Raw genomic sequence first — 26,804 nt, forward strand, 5'->3', positions numbered from 1 at the left:
AAAAAAAAAAAAAAAATTAGGCTAGGGAAAATATACTCTTCCAGTCCACATGATATTCTCTTCTGCTGCCTCGACGAATTTATATTAGATGGAAAATTAGATGAAAAATCACAATATAGTTCAGAGTGTAGCTAGGAAATAAGTTCATATAATATAGCTAGGAAAATTCCATGCATTTTTTGGTTCTTTGCCATAATTTGAATTTATGTTTATCTTTAGCTAATTCTTAGCCTTTTTGTTATCTAGACAGAAATTCTATTTGTCAGAAAGGTTTGGGTAGACAGACCAATAAATTATGTTTACAATGTCTGTTAATGGATAGACATGAGGAGCAAAATTTGGAAGAATTCAAATCTTATAGAGGAGATCTTCTCAGTCCTTAAAGTACTGGGTACAACTAATAGTTTCATTCTGTAATAGCCCTCTATCATCTTACCCTTTTCTGCCTCATCTTAATTCTGGCACCTCCCCACCCCAGCCCCTTCTGATTGTCTCTGTGGCACAGTTCTTTCCCTTTTGCTCTTGAGTTCCCCATTACACTGGTTAGTTTTCCTCTCAAAGACCATCTGGCACTACTCAGTTCCATCTTCCTGCTCAAGGAACAAAAAAGATCCCAAGTTTCCTTCCAGTTGACTAGGGGGGAATGCTTGTCTCTCTGAACTATAAATCTCATGGTGCCAGTGACTTGAGTTCTGTTACAGAAGGAATAGCACATAGTCAAAGTTGTCAAGAAATGTTTGAGGTATTAAGGAAGCAAAATTAGTTCTTTTTAAAAGTTCAATGTAAACACTTTAGAGGATCACAAACTTTCTAGAGTCTGGAAAGACCTTATAGATCTCTTAGTCTTAATTTTAATTTTAAAGGTATAGAAAAGTGAGGCACAGAGGTCCTGAAGTAGTAAGACCCAAGATCACTTTAATAAGAGAAGAGCCAGTAGTTGAATCAAGGCCCTTGAACTCCAGATTGAAACTGTTACAGAAAAGTTAGGAATTTTTCTAGAATGAACCTAGAATTAATCTTTAATAGTATTAATAATGATGATGATGATTAGCATTTAGTAGTACAATTTATATTGTTGTGATGATAAAAATGAGCAGGATGTTTTTATCTTAAGGTACTATAAAATTTAAGACACTTGAGATTGCTATTTGTTCTTATAAGTTGGGTTAACACTTAAAGCTAATTCCTTAGTTATCAGATCAATTTAGTACAATTTAGATCCAGTAATTTAATATCTTAAAAAAAAAAAAAGTTAGTACCATTGTTTTCCTAATATTCAATACTAGCATATCCACTTATAAAATCTAGTCTTGGTTCATAAAAATGTGAGAACTCAAGAATGATTTAACCCTGCAGTTTTCTTTTTTTTTTCTTTTTGTAATAGCTTAATCTCATTATTTCTTTGTAGGCTAAACAGCAGCTGAATCTTCGGACACACATGGCTGATGAAAATAAAAATGAATATGCTGCACAGCTTCAGAACTTTAATGGAGAACAGCACAAACATTTTTATATAGTCATTCCTCAGATTTATAAGGTAAGTTTTGAGAATGAAATTAATCCTATTTTTTTTTTGTGAAAGGTCTTATAATTTTACATTTTGTCTCTCAAATCCAGGACACTGGAATGTTTCTAGATCAGCTGTTAACCAAAATTACCAGTAAGCTAAATCTGCATGATTATATATTTCAAAAATATTTTTTAGATAGCAGATTCCTAATAATTACAACAATAGCCCACAAAAATGAATGATAAACATTTTAAAAATAAATGTTAGTTATCATTCTTTGTCATTAAGTGCTTTGTTAAGCAATTGGGTATCTGTTGCAATGGGGTGGCTTGAGTAATTCAGTATATAGAATGTTAAACCTGAAAGTCAGTAAAAGTTGATTTCAAATTTGGCTTCAGATACATCCTATGACCTTCTGTATTATGCCTCAGTTTCATTATCTATAAAATATGGCTAATAATAGCTCCTAACTCTCAAGGTTATTGTGAAGATAAAATGAGACAATATTTGTGAAGTGGTTTTCAAATCTCAAACTGCTATGTAAGTTTTATTTGCTCATCATCATCACCACTGCCATCATCACGTCTAGTAGTATTGAAACTTTTGATCATCATGTCACATTCATTGTTATATTTTCCTCTTTGTAATTTTTTGATTGATAGCATCTTCAGGAAATGGATGAACGAAGAACCATCAAACTCAGTGAATGTTATAAAGGATTTGCAGATTCAGAACGTAAAGTTGTTCCAATAATCTCAAAGTGCTTGGAAGGAATGATTCATGCTGCAAAGTCAGTTGATGAAAGAAGGGTAAGTACTTTTAAATGCATTCTACTTGGATCCATGTGAATAAAAATTTAAAGTTTATGCTTTAGTGTGTGTTTCAAGAAGAGCACTACTTTGAATTATAAGTGTATACTTTAAATTTGGCTTGATTTCAAATTATTTACTACCAAGTTGTCACATTTCATTTTCACTATTCTTATAATGCATGATATAAAGTGAAACATTATTTTTAACCTTTTCTTTTATAAAAAAGATTTTTTTTTATAAATTCATAAAGAATTTAGGTTGCTGAGTACAAGACTACTGCCATAACTGTAATTTTCATTCTTAGAGGGCACACATTTGTTCTCTTCAGGTCTTTGAAAGATGTTCTACATGGCTTCAGAGGCCATACCAAAAGGATTTCAAAAGGGTAGATTTAAGTTTGAGATTAAAAAAAAAATTAACAAATAGAGCAGCTATTCGAAAGACAAACAGATGTTTTTACATGATAGTAGATATTCCTTCAGTGAAAATCTGCAGTCAAAAGTGGATAAGTATCTGTTGATGATATTGTGGAATGAATAAACTAGGTTGCCCTTTCAGCTCTGAGATTTTGGGGTTCTTCTAAGGTGGGTCCTTTACTTTTAAGTTTCATTCTGGCTCAAAACTTAAGTTACAAAGAGTACTAAAATATTAAGAGTGGTTCCTTCAAACCACAATTCTTTTTTTTTTTTTTTTTTTTAATTATAGCTTTTTATTTACAAGTTATATGTATGGGTAATTTTACAGCATTGACAATTGCCAAACCTTTTGTTCCAATTTTTCCCCTCCTTCCCCCCATCCCCTCCCCCAGATGGCAGATTGACCAATACATGTTAAATATGTTAAAGTATAAATTAAATACAATAAGTATACATGTCCAATAGTTATTTTGCTGTACAAAAAGAATCGGACTTTGAAATAGTGTACTATTAGCCTGTGAAGGAAATCAAAAATGCATGCAGGCAATAATATAGGGATTGGGAATTCTATGTAATGGTTCATAGTCATCTCCCAGAGTTCTTTCGCTGGGCGCAGCTGGTTCAATTCATTACTGCTCCATTGGAACTGATTTGGTTGATCTCATTGCTAGAGATGGCCAGGTCCATCAGAATTGATCATCATATAGTATTGTTGTTGAAGTACACAATGATCTCCTGCTCCTGCTCGTTTCACTCAACATCAGTTCCTGTAAGTCTCTCCAGGCCTTTCTGAAATCATCCTGCTAGTCATTTCTTACCAACAATAATATTCCATAATATTCATATACCACAATTTATTCAGCCATTCTCCAATTGAGAGGCATCCACTTAGTTTCCAGTTTCTGGCCACTACAAAGAGGACTGCCACAAACATTCTTGCACATACAGGTCCCTTATCCTTCTTTAAAATCTCTTTGGAGTATAAGCCCAGTAGAAACACTGCTGGATCAAAGGGTATGCACAGTTTGATAACTTTTTGAGCATCGTTCCAAATTGCTCTCCAGAATGACTGGATGTCAAATCACAATTCTTTAAATTATATGAAAGGACTAAAATTGAAATTAAGTAAACTGAAATTTATTAACTGTCTTGCATATGTGATTGCTAAGAAGGCTGAAATGTTTAGGTAAAATGGTCCTTTATTCCATGGAGTTTACCAAACAATAGGGATATAAGAAATACATAAATAACTAGAATACAAAAATAATACATGATAAATGAATAAAAGATGTATAGATAACAGTACTGTTGAATAGAGATATAGTACTGTAGACTCCCGTCTCTGATTCTCTAGAGATATGAAGAGGGCAATTTCAAAATCAAAATAAAACAAACTAATTTGTTACATTGAAGTTCTTTTTTCATGGTTTGAGGAATGTAGGAATAATATGAAAATGTGAATGTGTTTCTGTCTTTCCTTGACTGAAGTTGAAACAAAACTATGAATTAAGGCCAAAAATTTGAATTTATCTAAGTTAAAACTCTGGCACAGTTTGACAACACTTTCCTGTCCCATTGACTCAGAGAAGATAGCTTTAATTTCTTTCAGCTCCAACCTAATTATATGAGCATAATGGGTATAGTTCAAAAAAAGTTTGACTGAAAGCTCTTTTCATAGATTGTTAATGGACCATTTAACTTTTAGGTTTTTTAGATGGTTTTTGAATAATAAATTGTTAGATTCTCCTGATTGACATTTATTGTGCTGTGTCCATTTTTACCTGTCTTAAAGACAGTAGTGTTCAAATTAAATAGAAGTGGGTCTGTGAGTTGTTTGTTGACTTATAAAGTTACAAATTAATTTTATCTTTCTTTTATTGTATTTTTATTCATTTTGTTAAACATTTCTCAATTGCATTTTAATCTGGTTCAGGCTGCACTTGGAAAACTGATTTGATAGTTCTGTCACTGTTTTCTACTACTTTAATTTTTTGCAGCTCATTTATTAGCCTTTAATTCACACTGATTGAAGATATATATATATATATATAAAACTTACATTTTGTAAGAGGGAATGTTTGATTTAATATCTGTTAGGAACCTTTTGCATCATAAATCTAAGCAAACAGGTTTTTTTTAATAGTATTTTATTTTTACAAATACAAATAAAGATATTCAATATAGATTTTTGTAAAACTTTCTGTTCCAAATTTTTCTCCCTCCCTTACTTTTCCCCTTCCCAAAATAGCAAGCAATCTGATACAAGTTTAAATATGTGCAGTTCTTTTAAACATTTTTCCATATTTGTTATGTAGAACAAGGAAAATCGGATCTAAAGGGGAAAAACCTTGAGAGGAAAAAAAATGAAACAACAACAAAAAGGTGAAACTACTATGATTAGATCCACATTCAGTCTTCATAGTTCTCTCTTTGGATGTGATGGCATTTTCCACCCCAAGTCTATTGGAATTAGCTTGAATGACTGTATTGTTGAAAAAAGAACAAAGTCCGTTATGGCTGATCTTCACAAAGTCTTATTATTCCTGTGTATAATGTTCTCTTGGTTTTTGCTCATGTCACTTAGCATCAGTTCATGTAAATCTTTCCAGGCTTTTCTGAAGTCGGCCTGCTCATCATTTCTTATAGAATAGCAATAATCCATTATATTCATAATAATCCATATATCCAACTTATTCAGCATTCCCCAACTGATGGACTTCCATTCAATTTCCAGTTCCTTGCCACTCACATTTAGAGTTTGAACAGCCATATTAAAGTTTATAGACTTTTTAAAGGTCCTGATTCCTAGCACCTTCAGCTCTTTTTTCTTTCTGAAGTCTATTGTGTTTTTATTCATTTCATATAATGTTTTCTTTATAGTCCTATTTGTTTTATTTTGTGCATTTTGAGAAAGAATCATAGGCTTCACTAAACTATTAAGGGGGATAAAAAGGTGAAGAATTTTACTGTTTACAGCTTATTTTTCTCTTCTTTGATTCTCATGTGAATCCATTTCTCTCCCTATAACATCTAGTTGGATTGTGGTTGGTTTTTATTTTAACTGTTGAAACCTGAGGATTAGTATTACAAGTAAAATGAAAATTTGGATTTTAAAACTAAATAATTTATATAAAGCTGTCAGGACTTAACCATAAAAGAAGGGCTTTTTTCTATTGATATTTGATATATTCTTGGGTTGATGTTTTTCAGTGATACTCTTAAATAGAGAGGAAGAAACTATTTGCAGATAAATTTTTATTTTAATAATTTCTGTAATTTAAAAATATGAAATCCCTCATACCATTTGTTAGTATTGTTTCCCTTGCTTAATTTTCTGAAGGAAATCATTAACATATGTAGAAACAAAAGTAATGGTTTTAAAATTCTAAATTTACTGTGCCCAGGACTCACAAATGGTCGTTGACTCTTTCAAGTCTGGATTTGAACCTCCTGGAGACTTTCCTTTTGAAGATTATAGTCAACATATTTACAGGACCGTTTCTGATGGTACTATTAGTGCCTCTAAGCAGGAAAGTGGGAAGATTGATGCCAAAACCACTGTAGGAAAGGCCAAGGGCAAGTTGTGGCTTTTTGGAAAGAAACCAAAGGTAAGATTTATATGTTTATCAAACTAATTTTTTAAAAGCATAATTTCACAGATTAACTAGAGAAGTTATAGTTAGCATGGATATTCAATGGTCAGTTAAATGGGGATGTGTTTTAAAACTTAGTAATTAAATATTGCTAGTTAAATAATTTTAGATTAAATATGAATTTAATTGAGTGTAGATCTTTTTCTAAGCATGATGCAAAATGATCGAATTTTTGGCCATAATCCTAGAATTTATAACATTGTTAATGAAAGTTGCTAACATCTTGTTAATGTTTGAATTGAATGCAAAATATCCTCAGGATCCAACTAAAAGATAACTAGCACTGCTATTGACAATCAACATGAATAATTAAGCACTTATGAAAGTTGATTTTGTTCATATTCAATTTCATAAATAATTTAAAAATTCCTAGGAAAATTTTAATGGACAGTATTCAAGATTCTTAGTTGAAGTTTGAAGTCATTACTTTAATGAGAAAATTTCATTCCATGCTTAGACTCGATCTTTTGATTTGCTTATTTAGGTAGATGAATCCGTTTCTGAAAACAAATAGAATTACTTGTTTCTTATTTATAGTTTAGTTATTATAGTGGTTTTGTCAGTAAAGGAAAATAGGCAATTTAATGATATTGTTAAATATAATGTTTTTTTTTTATTGTTCTAAAGCATTTTCTAATCTTGGTGTAGGTATAAATAAGAATTAAAAAATAATATGAAGTTAACTTATTACTAAGTAAAGCTGTAGTCAGTGATGAATACATTGTCTGAGAGAAGATAATGGCAAATAGGACCAGACTGTTGGAAAGCTATAAGCATACATCAAATAAACTTTCTTACCCATTCTGGTTAACCTTGAGTCACAATTTAAACTTTCCTCTGTGTCTTACAACATGTCCTGATTGTTGTAGCTACAACAGCAATCATAAGGTACCCTTGGGTGTGATAAATATCCTCAATGAGTACAGTAAAGTGCCTCATTATTGAGGAATCCAGAGAAATCCATATATGTGCAGGAATTTGATAATTATTCAAATCCACTATTTCTCTTGAGACTTGTTTTTAGTTTGTGCTATTTAAGTTTTATTTATTGTATATATCTTGTTAAAAATGAGTGGAATGGTATATTTTTAAAGTATTTTTAACTTCTGCATTTATTTAATCTTCAAAAAGTGTTAGCTGAGCTTTTTGTAGTATGTGGTAGGCTACATTTCTGTGAGGTTTATATGTGGGGAAAAGCATATTGCCAAAGATAGCATTTTCATTTAAAAAGAACAAACACTATGCACATTTGGCTTATTGATTCCTTTCTTTATTTCTATGTTAGCCACAGTCCCCACCCCTTACCCCTGCTAGTTTATTCACATCCAGTACTCCTAATGGGTCCCAGTTTCTCACATTCTCCATTGAACCTGTGCATTATTGTATGAGTGAAATAAAAACAGGGAAGCCCAGAATTCCTTCTTTCAGAAGCCTCAAAAGAGGGGTAAGTTTAATAATGAGTTAAAATGCATGATGGCCTATTGTGTGTGTGGTGTGGCTTTTAATACTCTCCACCCTCATTATAAGGCTTTTTCTGAGAAGGCAGTTATAAAATGCCACTGTAATAAGAATAGCTACCCTCAAGTTAAAAGAAAGAAATCTCCTCTTTATAACATTTGAAATGCTTGATTCTAAAGGATGGTGTTATAAAGAGGGTGGTGGGTGCAGTCATATATTTAAGCTATTTTTCTGTTTACATGAAACCATTTGTGTCCACCACTGTCTTGTACTGTATTCTACATTACTTACAGTAATTTATTATTAAACTTGGTCTTCTAATAATTATTTATGCTGACTTCATCTGCCAGTTTTCTAAAGCATCATTTTGGTAATAATTTAAATATTTATCACCACTTAAACTATTGTACTTAGACAGTTGAAAAAAATTCAGGTATTTAATTTAACTTTTAAATGAAAGTGATCAATAAATTATGTTTAAATTGAATTGGATTTCTTGAGGACTTTTTAAAAAAGTAAATGCTTTCCATCAAAACTTTTAAATGCCATTTTAAAAAAAGGTATTTACATAATACTAATTTATAATATCATCTATAAATAGAATGTTTTGGGAGACAATAAAACAGAAAAGTAATGTGGTTTCCTAGCAACATATACTACAGGAATTTTAAATAAACTGACATTATTATCCCATTATATCAAGGGAAGCATAGTTTGGTTTATTTTTATATAGGGACCTATTTGCATTTTTCTATATAGTTTTAGATATATTTGTACTATATTGTTTGGCCATTTTAAATTTGTTATGAAAAGTGAAATCATTTCTTTATATATCATATCTTGATGACATATAGAGGAGAAACAAATTAAATTCCAACAAATATCATATGAAATGTATTTGTTAACTGAAATCAGTCTTGACATTTACATTTCATTTTTAAACTTAAAAATCGCTGCCTAACATCAGTCAGTGCATTAGTTGATCACACATAACTTGATTTATTAACACAATACAGTATTTCTCATATGCAGCAAACAAGTGATTTTTAGCAATACAGTAATTATTTCACTGTTGATTATGCATTTCAGTTTCTTCATAATCATAATATAGTTCATACTATATTTTGTCCATATTATAAACTTTGTTGTGACTACTATAGCTAATATAAAAATAAATTAAGGGAGGGAGGAAGGAAGGAGGAAAGGAAGTATAAAAAGATAGATTATTCCAGAAGGAAGGAAGATTATTCCTTTAAATATCCTGCAAGAATTTTTAACTTTGAGCCCTAGTGATGTGTAAAATGTTACAATTTTTAAAAATCATCAACATTATGTTATAGGTGGGTTCCAATGACTGAATAATGAATGTAAGATTATCCAAATGTTTCAGTGTCAATACAAATGGTAATTAATGCTTTGTATTAAGTTACTTGATTTATTAAAAAAAAAAAACAAAAACATAGTACTAAGTACCATATTTTTTAATATTTTACTTTTGGGGTCTAAATTTTTACAGTGATGAACGTGGTAGACCTTTATTAGGATATTCTGTTCAATTTAGAGAGCTAGAGCCATGGTTTGATGTGAAGAATTTTGTAGGACATTCAGATATATGAAGAAAGAGGATTAAGAATTTGAAATTGTCTAAGCTTGGGAAGATAAGCCTGAGTTCATGACCTATTTACCTTTATTTTATTTTAATAGGAACAAAATTTTATAGTTATAAATTTTGGAACTCCATTTGCTTGCCTAATAATTCATTTTTATTTGCAAATATCTTACTGATTTAATGGAGAATAATCTGCCTCTTTAGAAAATCATGCTGTTCTCTGTCCAAATTCCTTTCTATTGGAAGTCATGTTGGAGTCAAACATTTGACTTGGGTTTCGTATTTTTTTTTCTTTCAACTATTAAATTTTGATTTTATCTGAGAGAGGGGAAGCTCTTGAAATTATAGTTTATCAACAGCAGATTAAAATCTGATTATATCTTAGTAGATGGAATTACATAAAGCACCTGACTTGCTAATTAGGGTTTCATTCTATGGCTTTCTGACTTCAAGCCAAAATGCCTCACAAAATTATGCACAATATCAGATTGTGACCCTTACTATATTACTTTTAGTATCAAGAAATTAGTTTTTGGAAATCTTTTTTTCCTATTTTTAAATCAAGTAGACTGAGATAATTTTACTTTATTAGTCTTTATTAATTTTATCATACATGTATTCCAATTAAGAAAATCCAAACTAACCCTGAACCATGCCCTTCTAAAATATTTTTAAGCTTGTCTAAATTGCTATCACATATATATATATATATATATATATTTAATTGACATTTACTTAACACCTATTACAATTAAGAAATCATACCAGTATTTTGATTCTGACAATGGCACTGAGATACCTTTTTATATGAGAGTATTGAGATGTACTCCAAATCTGTCTGATTTTGTCCAGTTATAAAGCTACTTAGTTATTTGATGTTCAAGAAGTGTTACCTTTGTTCTTATTGAACCAGTGTTTGATGAATAAATTGGTGTACATATTTTGTGTAATTTTTATAGAGACATCTACAAAGAGATTTCTCAGATTTTGTCTTATAGGGTTTGTTTGTTTGTTTTTTTAAATCTGGTCTTGGGTAGAAAAGCTTGTTGATGATCCTCTTCTATTTCCCTGGTTTCTTTTTTTATGCAGTGAGTGACCAGAATAGCAAATTGAAAGTAGAAACATGATAATTTTGTATTAAATACTATTTTCTTTTGTTTGTAAAACATTTTCTATTTCTCAAAATCAATGGCTCTGATTTAATGCAGCTGTATTTGCTACATCAAGTTTAGTGAAACATAAGTTCTTTAATATGTAGTAACTTTCTGTTATCATAAATTTTCTTGTAAGGGATAACATGATAGCCATCACAGATAATGTGCAAAAGTTATTAATTTATTCATTTTGCAGCCATTTCTAAATGTCAACTCTCTGTGAAGAACCATGATTTAATTTAAAAAGAAATCTTTGCCCAAAATGGTCATACAAGATAATTAAGTCAGATATAGTGCATGTTTTACTTTCTTTTATATGTGATTTTCTAGAAGCATTTAAAAAAAGTTATTTTACCCATGCTTCATGCATCCCCATGAATTATCAGCAATGTCATAACAAATATAAAACACTGATTTATTCACTCCTATCTCAGCAACCTAAAAAAATATTATGAACATTTTGTCTAGATTTATTTGAAAGGACCATGATTGCAAATGTCATCTTCTGTTATAATCATAAAACATTTATACATTTGATCAATTCATCATAGATAAATGGGTAGATATTTTTGTCAGATACTTGTTAAAATTCATCCATAGGTTAGCATTTCAATTTTTTTCCTTCTAAATTTAGAATTTAGAAAATCAAAATTTTCTTTATCTAAAAACTTGAATATTTAAAGACCACAAACAAATAAGATAATTTTACTTTGTAAAAATCTCTGTTTAATGTGTGACAATAATCTCAGGATACTTGTAATACATAGAAGAGCAGTGTCAGCCTACTTCTAATGAATCTGTTGGTGTATAATACAAAAATATATATACACTATATAGACATTCTAAATGAAACAAATTTGAGATGTTTCAGACTAATTTGTGATTTTTCACAGTGATGGAAGTTCTACTTACAGAAACAAAACAAAGTCATATTGTGCCATTTTGTCTTTTTTGAAGTAATTTTCATTTTCTAAAATGGGAAGATTCTGTTTAACTTTATCAATGTTATGAATAAAACATTTTCTTATTTTTAAAAAAAGCAACCTTGAAAATACCTTTGCAAGAAAAAGCAAAAGGCAAATGTTGAATATTACATTATTTATATATTGCCTGTATTTTTCCTCCATTATTTGTTATATCTTAAAAATCAAAAATTAATTTCATGAACTTTGTAAGCTCATATTCAATCTTGCTGCCTTTGGTAAGCTTTGTAAAAATCAATTTGGTGAGGGGCAGCTAAGTGATGCAGTGGATACAACACCAACCATGAAGATAGGAGGACCTGAATTTGGCTTCAGACATTTACTACATCCTAGCTGTGTGACTCTGGGCAAGTCACTTAACCCCAATTGCCTCAGGGAAAAAAATACATTTTGTGGGCGTATTTATTATGATCTTTATTAATTATATTAGTGAATCTGCATATTTTCAAATTTGTGTATCATTCTTAATTCATATAAAGGAATTCTTTGCAGAAAATGAGTGATTGCTACTAGACTAATTTGAACATAACTTTGAGCTTGAATTTTAATTAGTTAAAATCATAAAATATCTGCCCATTATCATTGTGTGTATGCTTTTATTGTCAGTGACTGATTTTCCAAAAAATGTGCTTGAAATTGTTTTTCTGGCAAATTTGTTCAGATCATAAAACAATCTGTAATTTACTTTTAATTTTGTGGAAATTACACATCTCTATTACATCTTATGTTATGGTTGCATGTGAATAATTTGCCATTTCTTTCTATTTTCAATTGAACTGTTCAGTGGTCGGTGAAGATGGTAAGCCTTATGTGCTGATATATATATATATATATATATATTTACTGTTAAGTAATCTCTTAGTCGTTTATATTTGGATATTTCAAAATTATTTGTAAATTATACTCACAGTGGCAACTTGTATTTATTTTTCATTTTAATTTTTATGATTTAATCCACATTCCATGTAACCTGGTATCTCTCATTTAATACTCAATGCTAGAGTAAGAATAGAAGACTAACTTTGAATTAATTGGTTACTTAATTATTTTCATTTAATAATTTTTCTGAATCACAAAGCATTCACATTTGATTTGAAATTCATACATTTCAAGAATCAGATTTTCTAAGAAAATGATTTCTACTTAACTAATTTCATTTTGGCAGGTTTGTTCTAGTTCTTTATTATTTGAATGGAATAGAGACTAGAATTGTTTATATTTCATGTCAGGACATTTTCCTATAATTGAATATGGAAATCAACTCAAAACAAAATAATAGAACTATACTTTGAATGTGACTTAGAACTATCATTTGGAAGCCAAACAGTTTCACTATGTTTAGGAATAAACCATACTTTCAGACTTGATTTGATTCTCTTAAAACCTCCCTAGATCAAGGGAGATGATTAATGTTTCAAGTGATTTCTGTTTGCTTTCAACAAAGCTATAATCAGAGTTGATGGTAATGGTCAGTGAAACTCTTTCCCTAAAGTATGAATTTTGAAATAAAATTTGCTAAGGGGTAAGTGAAAATTTGAATAACGTATATTTAAGAAAATGAAATGTTGTAAAAAAAAAAAATAACATTAACTTCTCTAGTTTAAAAATGATATAAAATATTGAAAACCTTTACCATCACCATAGTTTTTCAAAACCTGAGCCTAAAATAAATACAACTGACACTGACAATTAAGTGGTAGAGTTAAAAAGGAAACTCATGTAAGGGATTCTTGCATTCATTTTCTTTAGTCAGAGCTTTGAGTAGTTAAGTTATTTTATCACCATTTCTTATTATAGATAACATATGACATATAACAATATAACATATATTATTATATATATAATATGATAACATATAACAATAACATACAATAGTTTATCAATACAAGTTGAGTATTTGACTGAGGTCCTTTATGTTGAGTGCCTGGGAAGGTACACTGAGGCCACTGAGAAAATGCCTGAATGCCCTTTTGGAATCATTTGGTTTTATATTAATTTGGAAATTAAAATGGGTTAAAGCTCATCATCAAAGTCTATATTTTCATTTTGCAGAGACAGATGCAATAGAACATATGTTATATACAACTGACACATTGGGTTACTTAATATGTATATAATTGAGACATCTACATAATGTCCAAATGTGCATGCATTTTCCAAATAGTGTTTATAAAACTAGTGCTGTACAATTGTTCAAGTCAAGCGTCATTGCCAAATTTCCTTTCCTCTTGACTTGCCTTTCTCTTTCTTATGCTTAAAAAATATCTTAAACAACATTCTTACTAAAGAGCCTTTGGCTTAGAATTCTGTTGGTTGGGCAAATTAACTATTTTATTTGTTCATAAGATAAAATCATGAATATTTTGTTAAGGACCTACTTAGTAAAGAACATTGCTAAGAAAAATAAAAAATTTAGATAATATAAGAGTCCTACTCCCATGAAGCTTTCATTTACTATTTTTATTTCTCAAATGAGTATTGTACATAGCAGGAAGTGGATTTAATTTTTACTTAAGATGACAGATCAATTTTTAATTTAGCTATTATCAGATTTTGTTTGATTATAAGAAATAGGTAGATCTGCCCATTTACAAACTATACAGATATTAAAATATATCACACACTGGATAATTTGAATTTTTAATGCAAGGTAAGTCATTCCCTGGGCAGGTAGATAGATGGTGCAGTGGATAGAGCACTGGGGCTGTTGTCAGGAAGACTGATTTTCATGAGTTCAAACCTGACCTCAGAGACACCAATCTTGAGCAAGTCACTTAATCCTATTTGCCTCATTTTCCTCATTTGTAAGATGAGGTGGAGAAGGAAATGGCAAACTACTTCTTTATCTTTGTCAAAGAAGCCCAAATTCAGGAAGAGTTGGACACAACTGAACACATTTGAACAAGTAATTCACTGCATCAATATTCATTCTATTCTTATTTTTAATTTGGTATTTTTACTTAAGTAGTATAGCATTGGGTTTAACATGGAAATGTGATTAAACTATAAACAAATCTTTTTGTAGATGAGAAATGCTATTTCTATTTCTTTGATGAGGTTGTGATAAACTTTAATCATTTTGATGCAATTCAGTCTTGAAGTTACCTTATATAGACTAAAAGCTTACAAGTTTCCTTCATCGGCTGCTTTCCTAAGATGAAAAGAATGGCCAAAATAAATTTTTTTCCTCAATATTTGTATTCTTAGTAAGCTTAAATATTTAAAACTAAGTCTCTGCTTTATTATGTTTTAAATTAATTTGTTCCAGATCTCATCTTGCAAAATTTTTGTCCTGTTTTTTGATTTTTATTATTATTTATTAGTAGTAGTATTAATGTGAGTTTTAAAATAAATGCTTCTTCTTTCGATATCAGACTGCCCGTGCTTTGGTAACTGCAGCAGGTATGCTTAGACTCAGATAAACTCTCCAGAAAATTTATTTAGTAATGATATATAGTCTCTTTATTTCAGGGTCCAGCATTAGAGGATTTCAGTCATCTACCCCCAGAACAGAGACGTAAAAAACTGCAGCAGCGGATTGATGAACTTAACAGAGAACTGCAAAAAGAATCAGACCAAAAGTATTTTTCTTTAATTTATGCAGTATTGTTACTTTCAGAATCTGTTGTGAATGAACATCTTTAGATGTGACATGAGAAATTATCACTGCCTTTTTTTAATCAGTAGTTTCTTGAATGTAATTATTTTGGGAACAGAACATACTCTCAAACTTTGTAATAAATAGTTGTAGTGTTAAAACTATCAATTTGGGAGGTTGGCATGTTAAAAAAAAAAGTAATACATAATCTCTTTGAATGTAGTTTGACATTTATTACTAGTCAGTATTACATATTTTGTTTTGTTTTTAGGTTAATTGTAAAATAACCTGATCCATTTTAAAGAATAGATTCATTAAAAAATAGACTTGACTTTAGTGCATAAGCATAAATGTCTCTGGTAATATAAACATAAAATTATGTTTGCAATAGAAAGGTTGAAGATAATACATAAGATGGTTTGTTTTTTTTTTTTGTAAACCATATTTCTGTCCCAACCTCAGATTCTTCTTTTGCTTTTTTCCATTTGCCTTTTTTTTTTTTTAAATGAAAGTAAAAAATGATATTATAAAGACATACTGACCCATTAAACCAGGGAAAATGGATATAAACTATAGTTTACTGTTTATGGTATTGTGCAAGTGTTCAAATAAGGCTTTCTTTAGGAAATTATTCTTGATATTGAAAGGTAATACCAACTAGGTTGGTATTGAAGCCTATTATACATATATAGAGAGAGAGAGACTGACTTTTAAATAAATGAAGATTACTGAATAAAAGCTGTTGTTGAAAATGGTTGATTGTAGGCTTTTCTTTTGAAACAAGAAACAAACTATTTGCTAGAAAATTATAGAATATTTGATAAAATTAGAAAATTATTTGAAAATTCACCAGGAAAAATCACACACATTCAGGATATAGGTTGTTAATAAATTTAACAATATAGTAATCTATCATTGGTGAATACCATCTGAAAAAACAATTGGAACTAATTTGATTATGCACCAGGACCCTTATTTTTTACTCCCAAATAAATACTAGAAATGAACAGGCACTAATATCACTGATTCACCAATTATTAATAAGTTTATGAAGACAATTACAAAGTTTCAAATAATTTACAGATTCTTTCTAAAGACCCATATGAACCATTTAGCCAAGAAGAGACTTAAGGAATGGGATATCATTTATTTTCCATCTTTTGATTCAGTCAAATTAAATCAGTTTATATATATTTGCATTAACAAAGAATTCTAACCTGTTTAGTTTTTTTATACTTTCAAAAGAAGTTTAACAAAATGACAATTTATAATTCATTTTAGATAAATAAGTTTTAATGAGAGAATTAAATATTTTAGTTTAAATTAAGAGTTATGGTTATGTTTATGATCAGGTCATATGTAAGTGGTACCAAATAGAATGTATGCCTAGCTGACTTGTTTTTGTAAACTGGAAACCTCTGAAAGTGTGAAAATTATTTTTTATTGAATCTGTAACTAAATTAATTTTCTTTTCTGTTGCAGAGATGCACTCAACAAAATGAAAGATGTATATGAGAAAAATCCACAAATGGGGGATCCATGCAGTTTGCAGCCCAAACTAGCTGAGACAATGAATAACATTGACCGACTGCGCATGGAAATACATAAGAATGAGGTGAATCTATCATGCTGTTTTTATAAAGCCTAAATGTGGCAGAATGTTTTCACCATAAAATTTCAAATTGTTTAAATTATTTGAAAACATGAGTAGGTAATCATTGAAATGAATGAAAAGCTGTTTCAATAATGACAGCAACAGTTAACATTTATATAGTACCTACTGTGTGTGCCAGGCACAGTGCTAAGCGCTATGTTATTTGAACCTCACAACAATTCTGGAAAGTGGGTGCAATTATCATTCCCATTTATACAGATGAGGAAACTGAGACAGTCTTAGTGACAACCAATAAGGGTCTGAGGTCGAACTTGAACTCAGGTCTTCCTGATTGAGGCCTAGCTATCCATTCATTTCACCACCAATCTCTCTCTAGTTGAGATTGGACCTTCTATTGGACACTGCCAACAAAAGCATGGATGTGTGGTATGGCTTTAAAATTTTTTTTTTTTTTTTATCAAATTTAGAATAGTATGTGCCAGTTACTAGTTGTATGAACTTAAAGAAATCCCTTAACATCTCTGAGCCCCTTAGTCTTCCCATATGTAAAACAGATGTTGTTATTGATGTCATCTTTTCAGTTTTACATGAAGTCATGTATAGTACATGATTCGATCCCAACATGATGACCCTGTGAGATAGGCTTATCACAATGTGGTTTTGATGATTCAATGAGATATTTTGTCAGTCTTTTATTAAACTGTAAAGCCTTATGTAAATATGAAATTGGTATCATTACTCATAATTTTTGATGTGAAAAGCGCTATGACAAAATTGGAAGAGTTGTCCTTGGGACCCAGAACCCAGAAGACTTTAAGTTCAGCTCTAGTCACTTATCCAGACTGTCTCTGTGGTAAAGTCCCTTCACTTTTCAGTGCTCCATATTCTTCTTTAAAACTGTAATTTATTAGAGACCAGTTATCATTCTGTAGTAATGAGTTTCCATTCCCTACACTGATGAAATATAGAACCAAAAAAAATGTTGCTGTAAAGAACTCAATTAACAGTGTTCTTTTCTCTTAGAATTGAATTTCAATTTAAGCTGTCATAGTTTAAAAAGCCTGTTTATTTATTTTTTTTAACCATGATGCTTGTTTATTTTCCTTCTTTGATTTGTTTTCTTCTGAAGGCCTGGCTTTCTGAAGTTGAAGGTAAAACAGGTGGGAGAGGAGACAGAAGACACAGCAGTGACATAAATCATCTGGTAACACAAGGAAGAGAAAGGTCATTTTATTTTATTTTATTTATTTATTTTTTAGGCCTTAAACTTTCTCCTTCCTCCCCCTTCCCCTTTTCCTCAGAATTCCTAGTAATAATCCATCTGGGATTTGTTTCCTGAGTTGACTCTCTTAGCTTTTCAAACAAATGGCATTCAAGGTGCTCTTGTCTTTTGCAACTTTGTTGTGATGACAGTTCTCCCTTGTCCTAAATAAAATAAATTTAAGGAATTTTGAGTTTTAGAATTGATAAGACAGTAAACTGATTTTGTTTTAAATAAACTTAGTGAAATTTATCAGAAGACATGCTTGCTAATGAAATGTGATGTTAATTTCTGGTCTTCTTAAACTGTTTTGTCAGAAGATGCCCTTCTCATGCTCTAGGTGTTAAAATCAAGGAGCAAATAATAGAAGAGTGGTCTTGATGTGATTCTTTGAATGTATTGCAGGAGGGATATTATTGTGATTCTACAATTTCTAGCATGTTATGGGACTGAACAAATTTATAAGCTTTTGGGCATTTTTTCCTCAAAGGAATCAGGCTATGATTTTATCATAAAGGAGGGAGTGAGAGAAAATCTGCAAATAGACTTCCTTTTGTTCTAGTGTGTTATACCAGAAAAAATCCAAAATTATAAGAATTCCCAGGCCATGTTAAAGGTCTGTTTTCTAGGCCTTCCAGAATACTGATTGGTATGTATCTAATCCTTTGGACTTTGGCCCGATTGAAGGCTTAATCAGCACAAATCTTTGATAAAACTGTGGTTGGAAATTTAAACCTTTTCTAAACATCATGGTAATGTATTTAAAAGTCTGAAATAAATCCTTTTGGAAGTGTTTCCTAATTTGAATTATTCATACCATAGTGTTCTAAAATTAAGATAAATAATGATGCATTTCCTTCACACCAGAAGTTTTTGTTGTGTCGTTGACCTCTTCCAAGCTATGAATCGCTTCTCAGAATATTTTTTAAATGCATAAGATAAAATACATAGGATAAAAATGAAATCCAATTATAAATTTTCCTTGGGAGATTTTGAGATTAGCATTTAACATGTTAATGTGATGCTGGGGAGAGATCCCTCATAGTGATTTTCTAGAAAAGTATGTGTGAAAGACTTGCTGAGATTTATTTTCTTACAGCCCTGAGGGAAGTTACACAGATGATGCAAACCAGGAAGTTCGAGGACCACCACAACAGCATAGTCACCCCAATGAGTTTGATGATGAATTTGAAGATGACGATCCCTTACCTGCTATTGGACACTGTAAAGCTATTTATCCTTTTGATGGTATGATGATTGATTTGCTATATTACATTTGATAAAATTGGTCATTTGGGCTTTAGTCAACTTGTACAGTTAGATGTATCATTTACTAAATTAATTTACCAGAGAGGCGGCTAAGTAGCACAATGGATAGAACACTGGCTCTGGAGTCAAGAGGATCTGAATTCAAATCCAGCCTCGTATCCTTGACACTTTCTGGTTAGGTGACTCTGGACAAGTCATTTAACCTTTCAAACCCTCCCCTCCCCCAATTTAATCACCAGAGCACCATAATTTCATAGCCATGACTTTTTAATGATTTATTTTATAGATAGTGAGCATTTTCTTTCTCTTCCATATAGGATGGAATATGGCAAAGATGAAGTTTGTTGACTTTCAGAATGATGTAGAATAGAAGTAGGTAGTCGGCTCCAGTCCTTAGTGAAACCAAATCAATTCTTCACGAGCTAGAAAATGCTACCAAGGTTTGGGAAGGAAGGCTTGATGGCAGTGGTTTCAGATTATTTTGTCCTCCTCATTTTCAGCTACAAGACTAGAAAGGTAGAGGAATTAAAATCTTGCTCTAATGTAAAATTGGAAGGGAATTTCAGTCTTCACTCCTTTAAAACATAGAAAATATTTAGATCTTTTTTGTTGCCAGTATTGGGAACTATTGACTATAGTAGTAAGAGCAGCAGTAGCAAAAGTAGGTACAAGTAGCAGCAGCAGAAGCAGCAGCAAAAACATCTGCTTCTTAGTCACCAGGGAGTAGGTAGGAATGGGAGTGGAAGAACTAGCCAAGTCATAGATATACATCAGCATTCAGGAAAAATAGGCTTTGTTAAAGCAATTGTTATTTGTTTCACAGACACTGTTTTTTATTTATTTACTTACTTTTTTCTAATTGAGGGTTACTCACACTTTGCAGATATCATCAAAAGAATCATTTAGCATAAATCACACCTGAGCACTGTCATCTCTTGTCTTAGGGCACAATGAAGGCACTCTGGCCATGAAAGAAGGTGAAGTCCTCTACATTATTGAAGAGGACAAAGGAGATGGATGGACAAGAGCCCGGAGGCAGAATGGAGAAGAAGGCTATGTGCCAACATCTTACATAGATGTGACTCTAGAGAAAAACAGTAAAGGTGCAGTAACTTATATCTAAACTCTAACCAGGCAGCTTCGTACCGTACGTTCCCCAGGAAAGAGAACTCTACATACACATTCAATGGGATGAAAAATGTTAGGAAAACATTTCATTATGGGTATCTAAGGTTTATTGTTCACCATGTGAGCTTAGCTCAGGCTTGATGCTTAATTAAGAGTTGTGAATATTGTGGAAAGAAAATGTTCTTTTTATGCTTATTTTTTGACTTGAGCAAAATTCATTGGGATTTACTCACTGCTGTTGGCCTTATGTCCTGCATCAATCCACTTGAAAGATTCATGGTTTTCTATTTGACAAATTATAGCATCTTATTCATTGAGAAGATTCTTGTGGAATGAAAGCCTTTTATTTTCCTTGCTTCAGAAAACTAATAAGATAAAAGAGCTATGAGAAAATGAGACTACATGGGAATTCTAAAAAGCAAAATTCACAAAATTATAGTAATTTTTTTTTAACAATGTAAGTTGTAAAGTGATAGTTCCCCCCCAAAATAATTCACTAATAACTGATGAATTTGGCCAAAGAAAAATGCTCATTTTCCCTTTTGTTTTCTAAGTATTTTGTAACTAGTCTTCTAAAGATGAAAATATGTTGTTCTGGGGGGGGAAATAATTTGACCTAGTCACTTTGTATGTTTGTAAGTTGTATGTTTCCTGACGAGGAAATGTTTTCTGAATTTTTAGCAATTTTCAATAATGTATATATTACTAAATTCATCTTATCCTTGGCATTGCTCATCTTGAAAATTTTTTTTTGGAGAGTATTTTTTTTAAGGGTTAACATCTAAGAGCCCATACGTAGTAAGATGCAGCTTTCATAGAAGTTGGAATCAGAATTTTTCAAATGCAAATATATTCAGTATTTTGTTTAAAATCTAAACAATGGCAAAAAAAAAACCAAAACCCTGAAAACAATACCCTCTTTATTGGTTCTGACTTAATCATAATAAATATACATTTATAGTCCCTGAATAAGGCATCCCTTATGACCAAGAAAGCATATTTCTTCTAGTTCTTTCTGCTGCTTTTCATCAGTCAGGAAGGCTCTGTGGATGGAGTTTAGCTCTTTGCAGAAAGAATGGAGTAAGAGTGCTGGGAAAGTGACCATACCATAGTAAACATGGAGCGAAACTCACAAAGGACTTCTGCTGCGGGACTTGATAGGGGACGTTTGGGACTGGCACTAAACTGAACACCTCCTTCTCTCTTTCCAAAGGTCTTCAGTAATTATGTTCTTTTCTTTTTCCTCCTGGACTGCAGGTTCCTGAAGAGGGTTTCTGAGAAAATGGGCGAGATGTGGAAGGAGGTTACATGCAGCTGCTCTGGGGGGGAGGGTAGTAGAGTTGGCAGGCTTAAAGAGAGAGAATAAAGTAAATTGCATGAGTGCATGCAGGCATACATTATTATTTTTCACTAACCTCATTTCCATGCATTGTTTTTTTTTAAAATATCATGATATTACAATTCCTCACAATTCTCCTTCAGAATTCTTTATTCGAAAAAGGCCAAAACAGTCATATCCACCTTTTTCCATTTGTTTCACTCTCCTTGTTAAAGTCAGAAAAACTTCAGTGATGATTTCTCCCTCGTTATAGTTGCCCCGGTAGGACTGTCTTCGTCCAGGCCCTGTTTTAACCGGTTGTTTGTTAGACCCATACTGTTTGTCAGTGTCTGCCTGTTCCGCCTGCAGGCTCGCCTAACATCCTGTTGCATGTCTAGAATGATTGGACTAGATTTGTCAGGCATGTCTTTATAACCTCTCGTTTTCAGTGCTTGTGTTCTGTTTTACATTTGTTATGAAAACCACTGTTTTGTGAAACCTCTCCAGCACTAATGTTTTCATCCCAGTGTTCATGTATGCTGCTATAACGTTCCCATCCATTGCAACCATTATCATATTCCAGTTTTGGCATTATGAAGAAGTGGTCTATGGACCCTAAGTATTTCTGGTGATTAGAAAAAGAAAACATCTCTGCTCTAGCCTACAAAACAGAAAAAAGAACTCTTTGAAATGTGGTATATCTCCAACACCTCATTCTGAGAAGAACCTATAGTGAGCACTGAAATCCTGGCAAAGTAACACAGAAGATACTCACCATCGCAAGACAAATGACTCTTTTCAAAAGTCAGCTGCTTGCCATTCAAACACTGCCTTAAACTAGAGTGCCTAAATCTGTTGATTGCCAACACTACCACTACAGTATCCCACAAAGGGCTTTGTGGATTGGCTTGGTCTGACCTCCTTTAACTCTCCCCAGTGCTGCTGCAGCTGCAGGAGCCATGGTAGGTGTCTCCTAGAGCGCTTCTACATATGATGGTGCATCTCTTCACATTTATGCATCAGAACTAAAGACATGTGTCTGTCCGTTTTACTTTACTAAATGTTTTTTTAATAGAATTCGTATGGAAAACCCTCCATGCCCAGTTGTGTTCTAATTTGGAGTATTGAAGCTACCACTTAATAACTATATAATGATAGTCTGTTCTCGTGATGCTTTCATTTTGAACCAGTTTAAATTTCAGTGGAACTTTGTAATGATTTATGTGCACTTTTACTTGTGAAATGGCAATTTCAATATGTTTATACATGTAAATAGTTGTCTGCAGTGCCCCATTGCTTATATTGTCTTGCCTCCCATTTGTGATTTTGTTAATGACTCACATCATACCTGATTTACTAGAGTAATAGTGAGATGGGGGGAAGGGAAATACTTGTACCACTCATGCTTCATTAACTCAGTTCTTTGCTGTTTGCGGGAGAAAGAGAATGTGAAATGGTCTGTGTTTCATTGGATTTTAAGCAATATTTTAGAAGCCTTGTGACTCCTTTTAAAAGACTTATTTCCAGTGTTATTTGACTTGTACTACCAGTAAAACTAAAGCTGAGTGACTATTGTGTGGAAGTTGATTCCTTTATTAAAATGAATATGCCACTATTATACAGCTGATCGTGTATTACCTTTGGGGCTATGAAACTATCAAGTTTAGATTTTGGATATTGTATACAGGGTTATTTATATTATGTGACATTATTCATTACTGACAAACTACATATGTAGTTTTTAAAATCTAGTGCTCTTTTTCTTTTTAAAGATTAGCAGTGGGAAGGAAATGTGATCTGGCTGTTTGTCTTTTGTATGAGGCCTGGAGTTCTTGTGTTTGCCTGGCTAGCAGCCAACAGGTCAAAGTTTAAGGCTTCCTTGTGAGGACTAACTGTTCTTTTCAAGCTACTGTTTGATTTTCTAAAAGCAGGATTTGCTTCCTTTGGGGACAAGTCCCTTCGTGTGGGATAGTGCAACCTGTATATGGGTTATTACATATAGGAAAGACATTTGTACTTGCACAGCTAGTTAAAATCATTCTGAAAATTGGAACATGTGAATTGTCTTCAAGAAATCTTCAATTTATTCAGTAATTTTTACTCCTTTTTGTGCACATGTTGATTTCTTAATGGTAAATGCTTTGTTTAAAATAGTGTTCTCTGTTGAGAATATTTTCATGGAATAAACAATCTTTTCATGGTCAGTCAGGTATAGAGTGTGATTGTCTTTTTTTTTTCTCTATAAACCACAGTAGTGTGCTGTCAGAAGACCTGGGTTTAGAACTCACCTCTTGAGTTTATTTAGTCTCTCTTAACCTTAAGCTATAATTAAGGTTACTGTGATGTTCCAGTTCTGGATGTACAATCATTCTGTGAACCTTTGACCAACCTTTCCTAAGTTGAGTGTTCTCTATCCTCCTTCCCCCTTTTGTAGATTTAAAGTCATAGAGAAGAATCTCAATATAAGGAGAGGTATATGTGTCTTGGGGAGGTTTGGTTTTCAGATTGCTTCCCTATGCACCATCAAAAACAATCCAAAGCTCTGTTGTGGTCATGTAGTATTCAACTTTGATTACACCATCTCAACTACTGGTACGTATTTTCTGCTCTGTTGCTCATACTTCAAGGAATCATTGGAGGAAGTTATCTTAGAATTCAACACAGTCAGATAGGTATGATCTCTTGTTTAGAGCTTCTTAATGAGAATATAGTTTGTGTTTTTTGGGACTGAGCAAATGTGAAACACAGTGACTATTCACTGGTAAATAATACAAGAGAAAAAATGAAGGCAATAATAAGACAAAAAGAGATCCACAAGAAGCTCTCTAAGTTGCAAGACAAAATAAGGAAGACATCAAATTTCAAGGTGAACTTTTTCCCCCCAAAATTTAAAAACTCACCAAATAGCCTCATTTGCCTCAATGTGCTGTTTCTGTTGGGGATGGGAAACTTTGCCTCCTGCTTGATTCTGCACCTGGCTGTAATAACCTATAAATTATGTTGCTTGGAACTCAGTTGCATGATTGGCTATTCTAAAAAGATTATTTATGACTTTTACCTAAATACAAACAAAGAAATTTTCTCCTGGTATACATACAACAGGTTAGCGTGTGATCGTCCTATATATCTGTGTGTGTGTGCTATAGACTATGGTGTAGACCATGTTTTCTACTATATACATCATATAGTTGTGTTTTTATATTCTATGTACATGCATGTATAACTATGATAAACACTATAGAATAGACTTATCTGGTTTATGCTATACTACAGCATAGTAGAACGTGCTATATTGTAGTATAGCGTAGACTCAACAATACACTCTCTCTACTACTATACCGTTTATAGTCTAATGCTGTAATTTGGCACCAAGAGCAGATTGTAGTGTAGTATCCACCATCATTATACCCAGTCTTGGTAAGTGTCTGCTGTCTATGCTTGCCATGTTAGGCAATTCTTTACTACCTATTAATACTTTTCTATATTATACTTAGATTACATAACATAATGTTCCTATACTACAGAGCATACTACCCTACTCAACTAGTCTATGTATAATATGATGTGATATTTAAATAGGGTGTGAGTGGGGTCCTAGACCATATATACAATAAGGAGAAAAAAATCTTAAAAACCAGGGATCCTCTAAAGATTATTTTACTGCACATATGTAGACATAAAAATACATGTATGCAAATACATGCAAAATCACTTAAGCAAGTATCACTAAATGTGAGAAAAAGATAGCCACCTATAGTAATAAGTAAGAATCCAATTTACTAGCATTTAAGAAAATTGATCCTTGACTATAAATTAAATATGTTTTATTACTGCCATGAATAATTTAATTTTGAAATTAAGAGACTGGACGTTCACATAAAGATATATTTTTATTCATGGATATTTACACAGTTTTCATATTCATTTAAAGAATATCATACAACTGATACCTTCCGAAATGTTTCATGCTGTTCTTAACCTACTTTTCTATTTACACATCTGCTACATAATCCTGTGGGAATTGAAATTATTGGAAGTGGTCAAATGCAATTATTTTAAGAGTTAAATCTGATCAAAGGAGATCAGCTAACCCTGTCCCACAAGGTATTTTCTTAAAGTTGTCTAACAAATCATTAGCAACAGTAACATTAATAAATTATGATTCCTTTAAAAATCAGTAGTAATTTTTAACAATTTATAAATAAATGTGCACTGTGCAATTTACATTTTCAAATATCCTGTGGATACTAAAGGTTTCTATATTTGTCACATTTGATTTTAATTATTTTGTCAAATGATAAATTTTCCCAAAGAGAAAATTGGGTAAGGTTGAAATAATATCTTATGATTCTTTGAAGACTCTTCAGAGTTCTGCATGCTTCAAAGGAGGAGGTTCTAATTTTCGTGAGAGTGCAGTTAAAATCTGGTTGAATTTCTCATATCTCTCAGTTTGATTGACTTGTGCTCCTTTGCTTCCCCATAGCAATCTCATCTGAAATTCAGTCTTGAAGATTTCATTCATCTCTTCATCCGCCTGAAAACCTAATAAGAGAAAAAGAAAAGAGCAATGTGTGATACCTGAAGTCACACTGTAGAGCTAAAAGTGAAAACTTGTTTATGTGAAACGACAAATTGTGAAGAATGGAAAATAGTGCTCACTATAACTGATCCAGTTCTAAAGTTAGACAGGTGAAATTTTGCAGGCTGTAAATGCAGTAAAAGCTGAAGATTGTTTAGCATGTTCTAAAGAAAGCTCGAGATGGGAATTTTGCAAAATGATAGCAAGGTTAGTTAATGGGCTTGAATTGTAGCTCCTGTAGCTGCTACTCTTTTTTTCCCCCCCAAAGATCTATTTACAATGGGAATCTTCTTGATTTAGAAATTTTCATCAGAAAGAGGAGAAAAAAATTCAAGATTGTCTGAATGAATTGAACCACAGGATTTCAGAGTTTGAAGGGTGATTTCAGCATCCATCTAGTACAGAAGTTCCTAGATCTATAAACTGTTTTTTTGTTTTTTT

At 31.8% G+C, this 26,804-nt stretch overlaps 2 protein-coding genes across 7 annotated transcripts in view; one reads left to right on the forward strand and one right to left on the reverse strand.

Annotated features, from left to right (window-relative positions):
• FNBP1L (formin binding protein 1 like) overlaps positions 1-23,992 on the forward strand; it is a 118,595-nt gene extending 94,603 nt beyond the window's left edge. Inside the window, exons 7-16 of one of the 3 annotated variants that reach the window (XM_031967103.1) lie at positions 1,409-1,537; positions 2,173-2,319; positions 6,143-6,346; positions 7,677-7,835; positions 12,380-12,394; positions 15,067-15,176; positions 16,676-16,808; positions 17,938-18,032; positions 19,169-19,317; positions 20,283-23,992. In XM_031967103.1, the coding sequence (XP_031822963.1) occupies positions 1,409-1,537; positions 2,173-2,319; positions 6,143-6,346; positions 7,677-7,835; positions 12,380-12,394; positions 15,067-15,176; positions 16,676-16,808; positions 17,938-18,032; positions 19,169-19,317; positions 20,283-20,461 (1,320 nt within the window). In that variant the 3' untranslated portion in view covers positions 20,462-23,992. The remainder of the gene's footprint in view (positions 1-1,408; positions 1,538-2,172; positions 2,320-6,142; positions 6,347-7,676; positions 7,836-12,379; positions 12,395-15,066; positions 15,177-16,675; positions 16,809-17,937; positions 18,033-19,168; positions 19,318-20,282) is intronic. The other 2 variants (XM_031967102.1, XM_031967101.1) reach the window with 2 other exon arrangements.
• A 1,663-nt stretch (positions 23,993-25,655) lies between these two features.
• The window catches only part of BCAR3 (BCAR3 adaptor protein, NSP family member), a 167,099-nt gene continuing 165,950 nt past the window's right edge, over positions 25,656-26,804 (reverse strand). For 3 of the 4 annotated variants that reach the window (XM_031967098.1, XM_031967099.1, XM_023503382.2), the window contains one exon: positions 26,079-26,326. In XM_031967098.1, coding sequence (XP_031822958.1) covers positions 26,148-26,326 — 179 coding nt within the window. In that variant the 3' untranslated portion in view covers positions 26,079-26,147. Of the gene's footprint in view, positions 26,327-26,804 lie in introns of all 4 variants that reach the window. The other variant, XM_031967097.1, reaches the window with a different exon arrangement.

Source organism: Sarcophilus harrisii, chromosome 4 (genome assembly GCF_902635505.1).
Source record: "Sarcophilus harrisii chromosome 4, mSarHar1.11, whole genome shotgun sequence".
NCBI classification, from domain to species: Eukaryota; Metazoa; Chordata; class Mammalia; order Dasyuromorphia; family Dasyuridae; genus Sarcophilus; species Sarcophilus harrisii.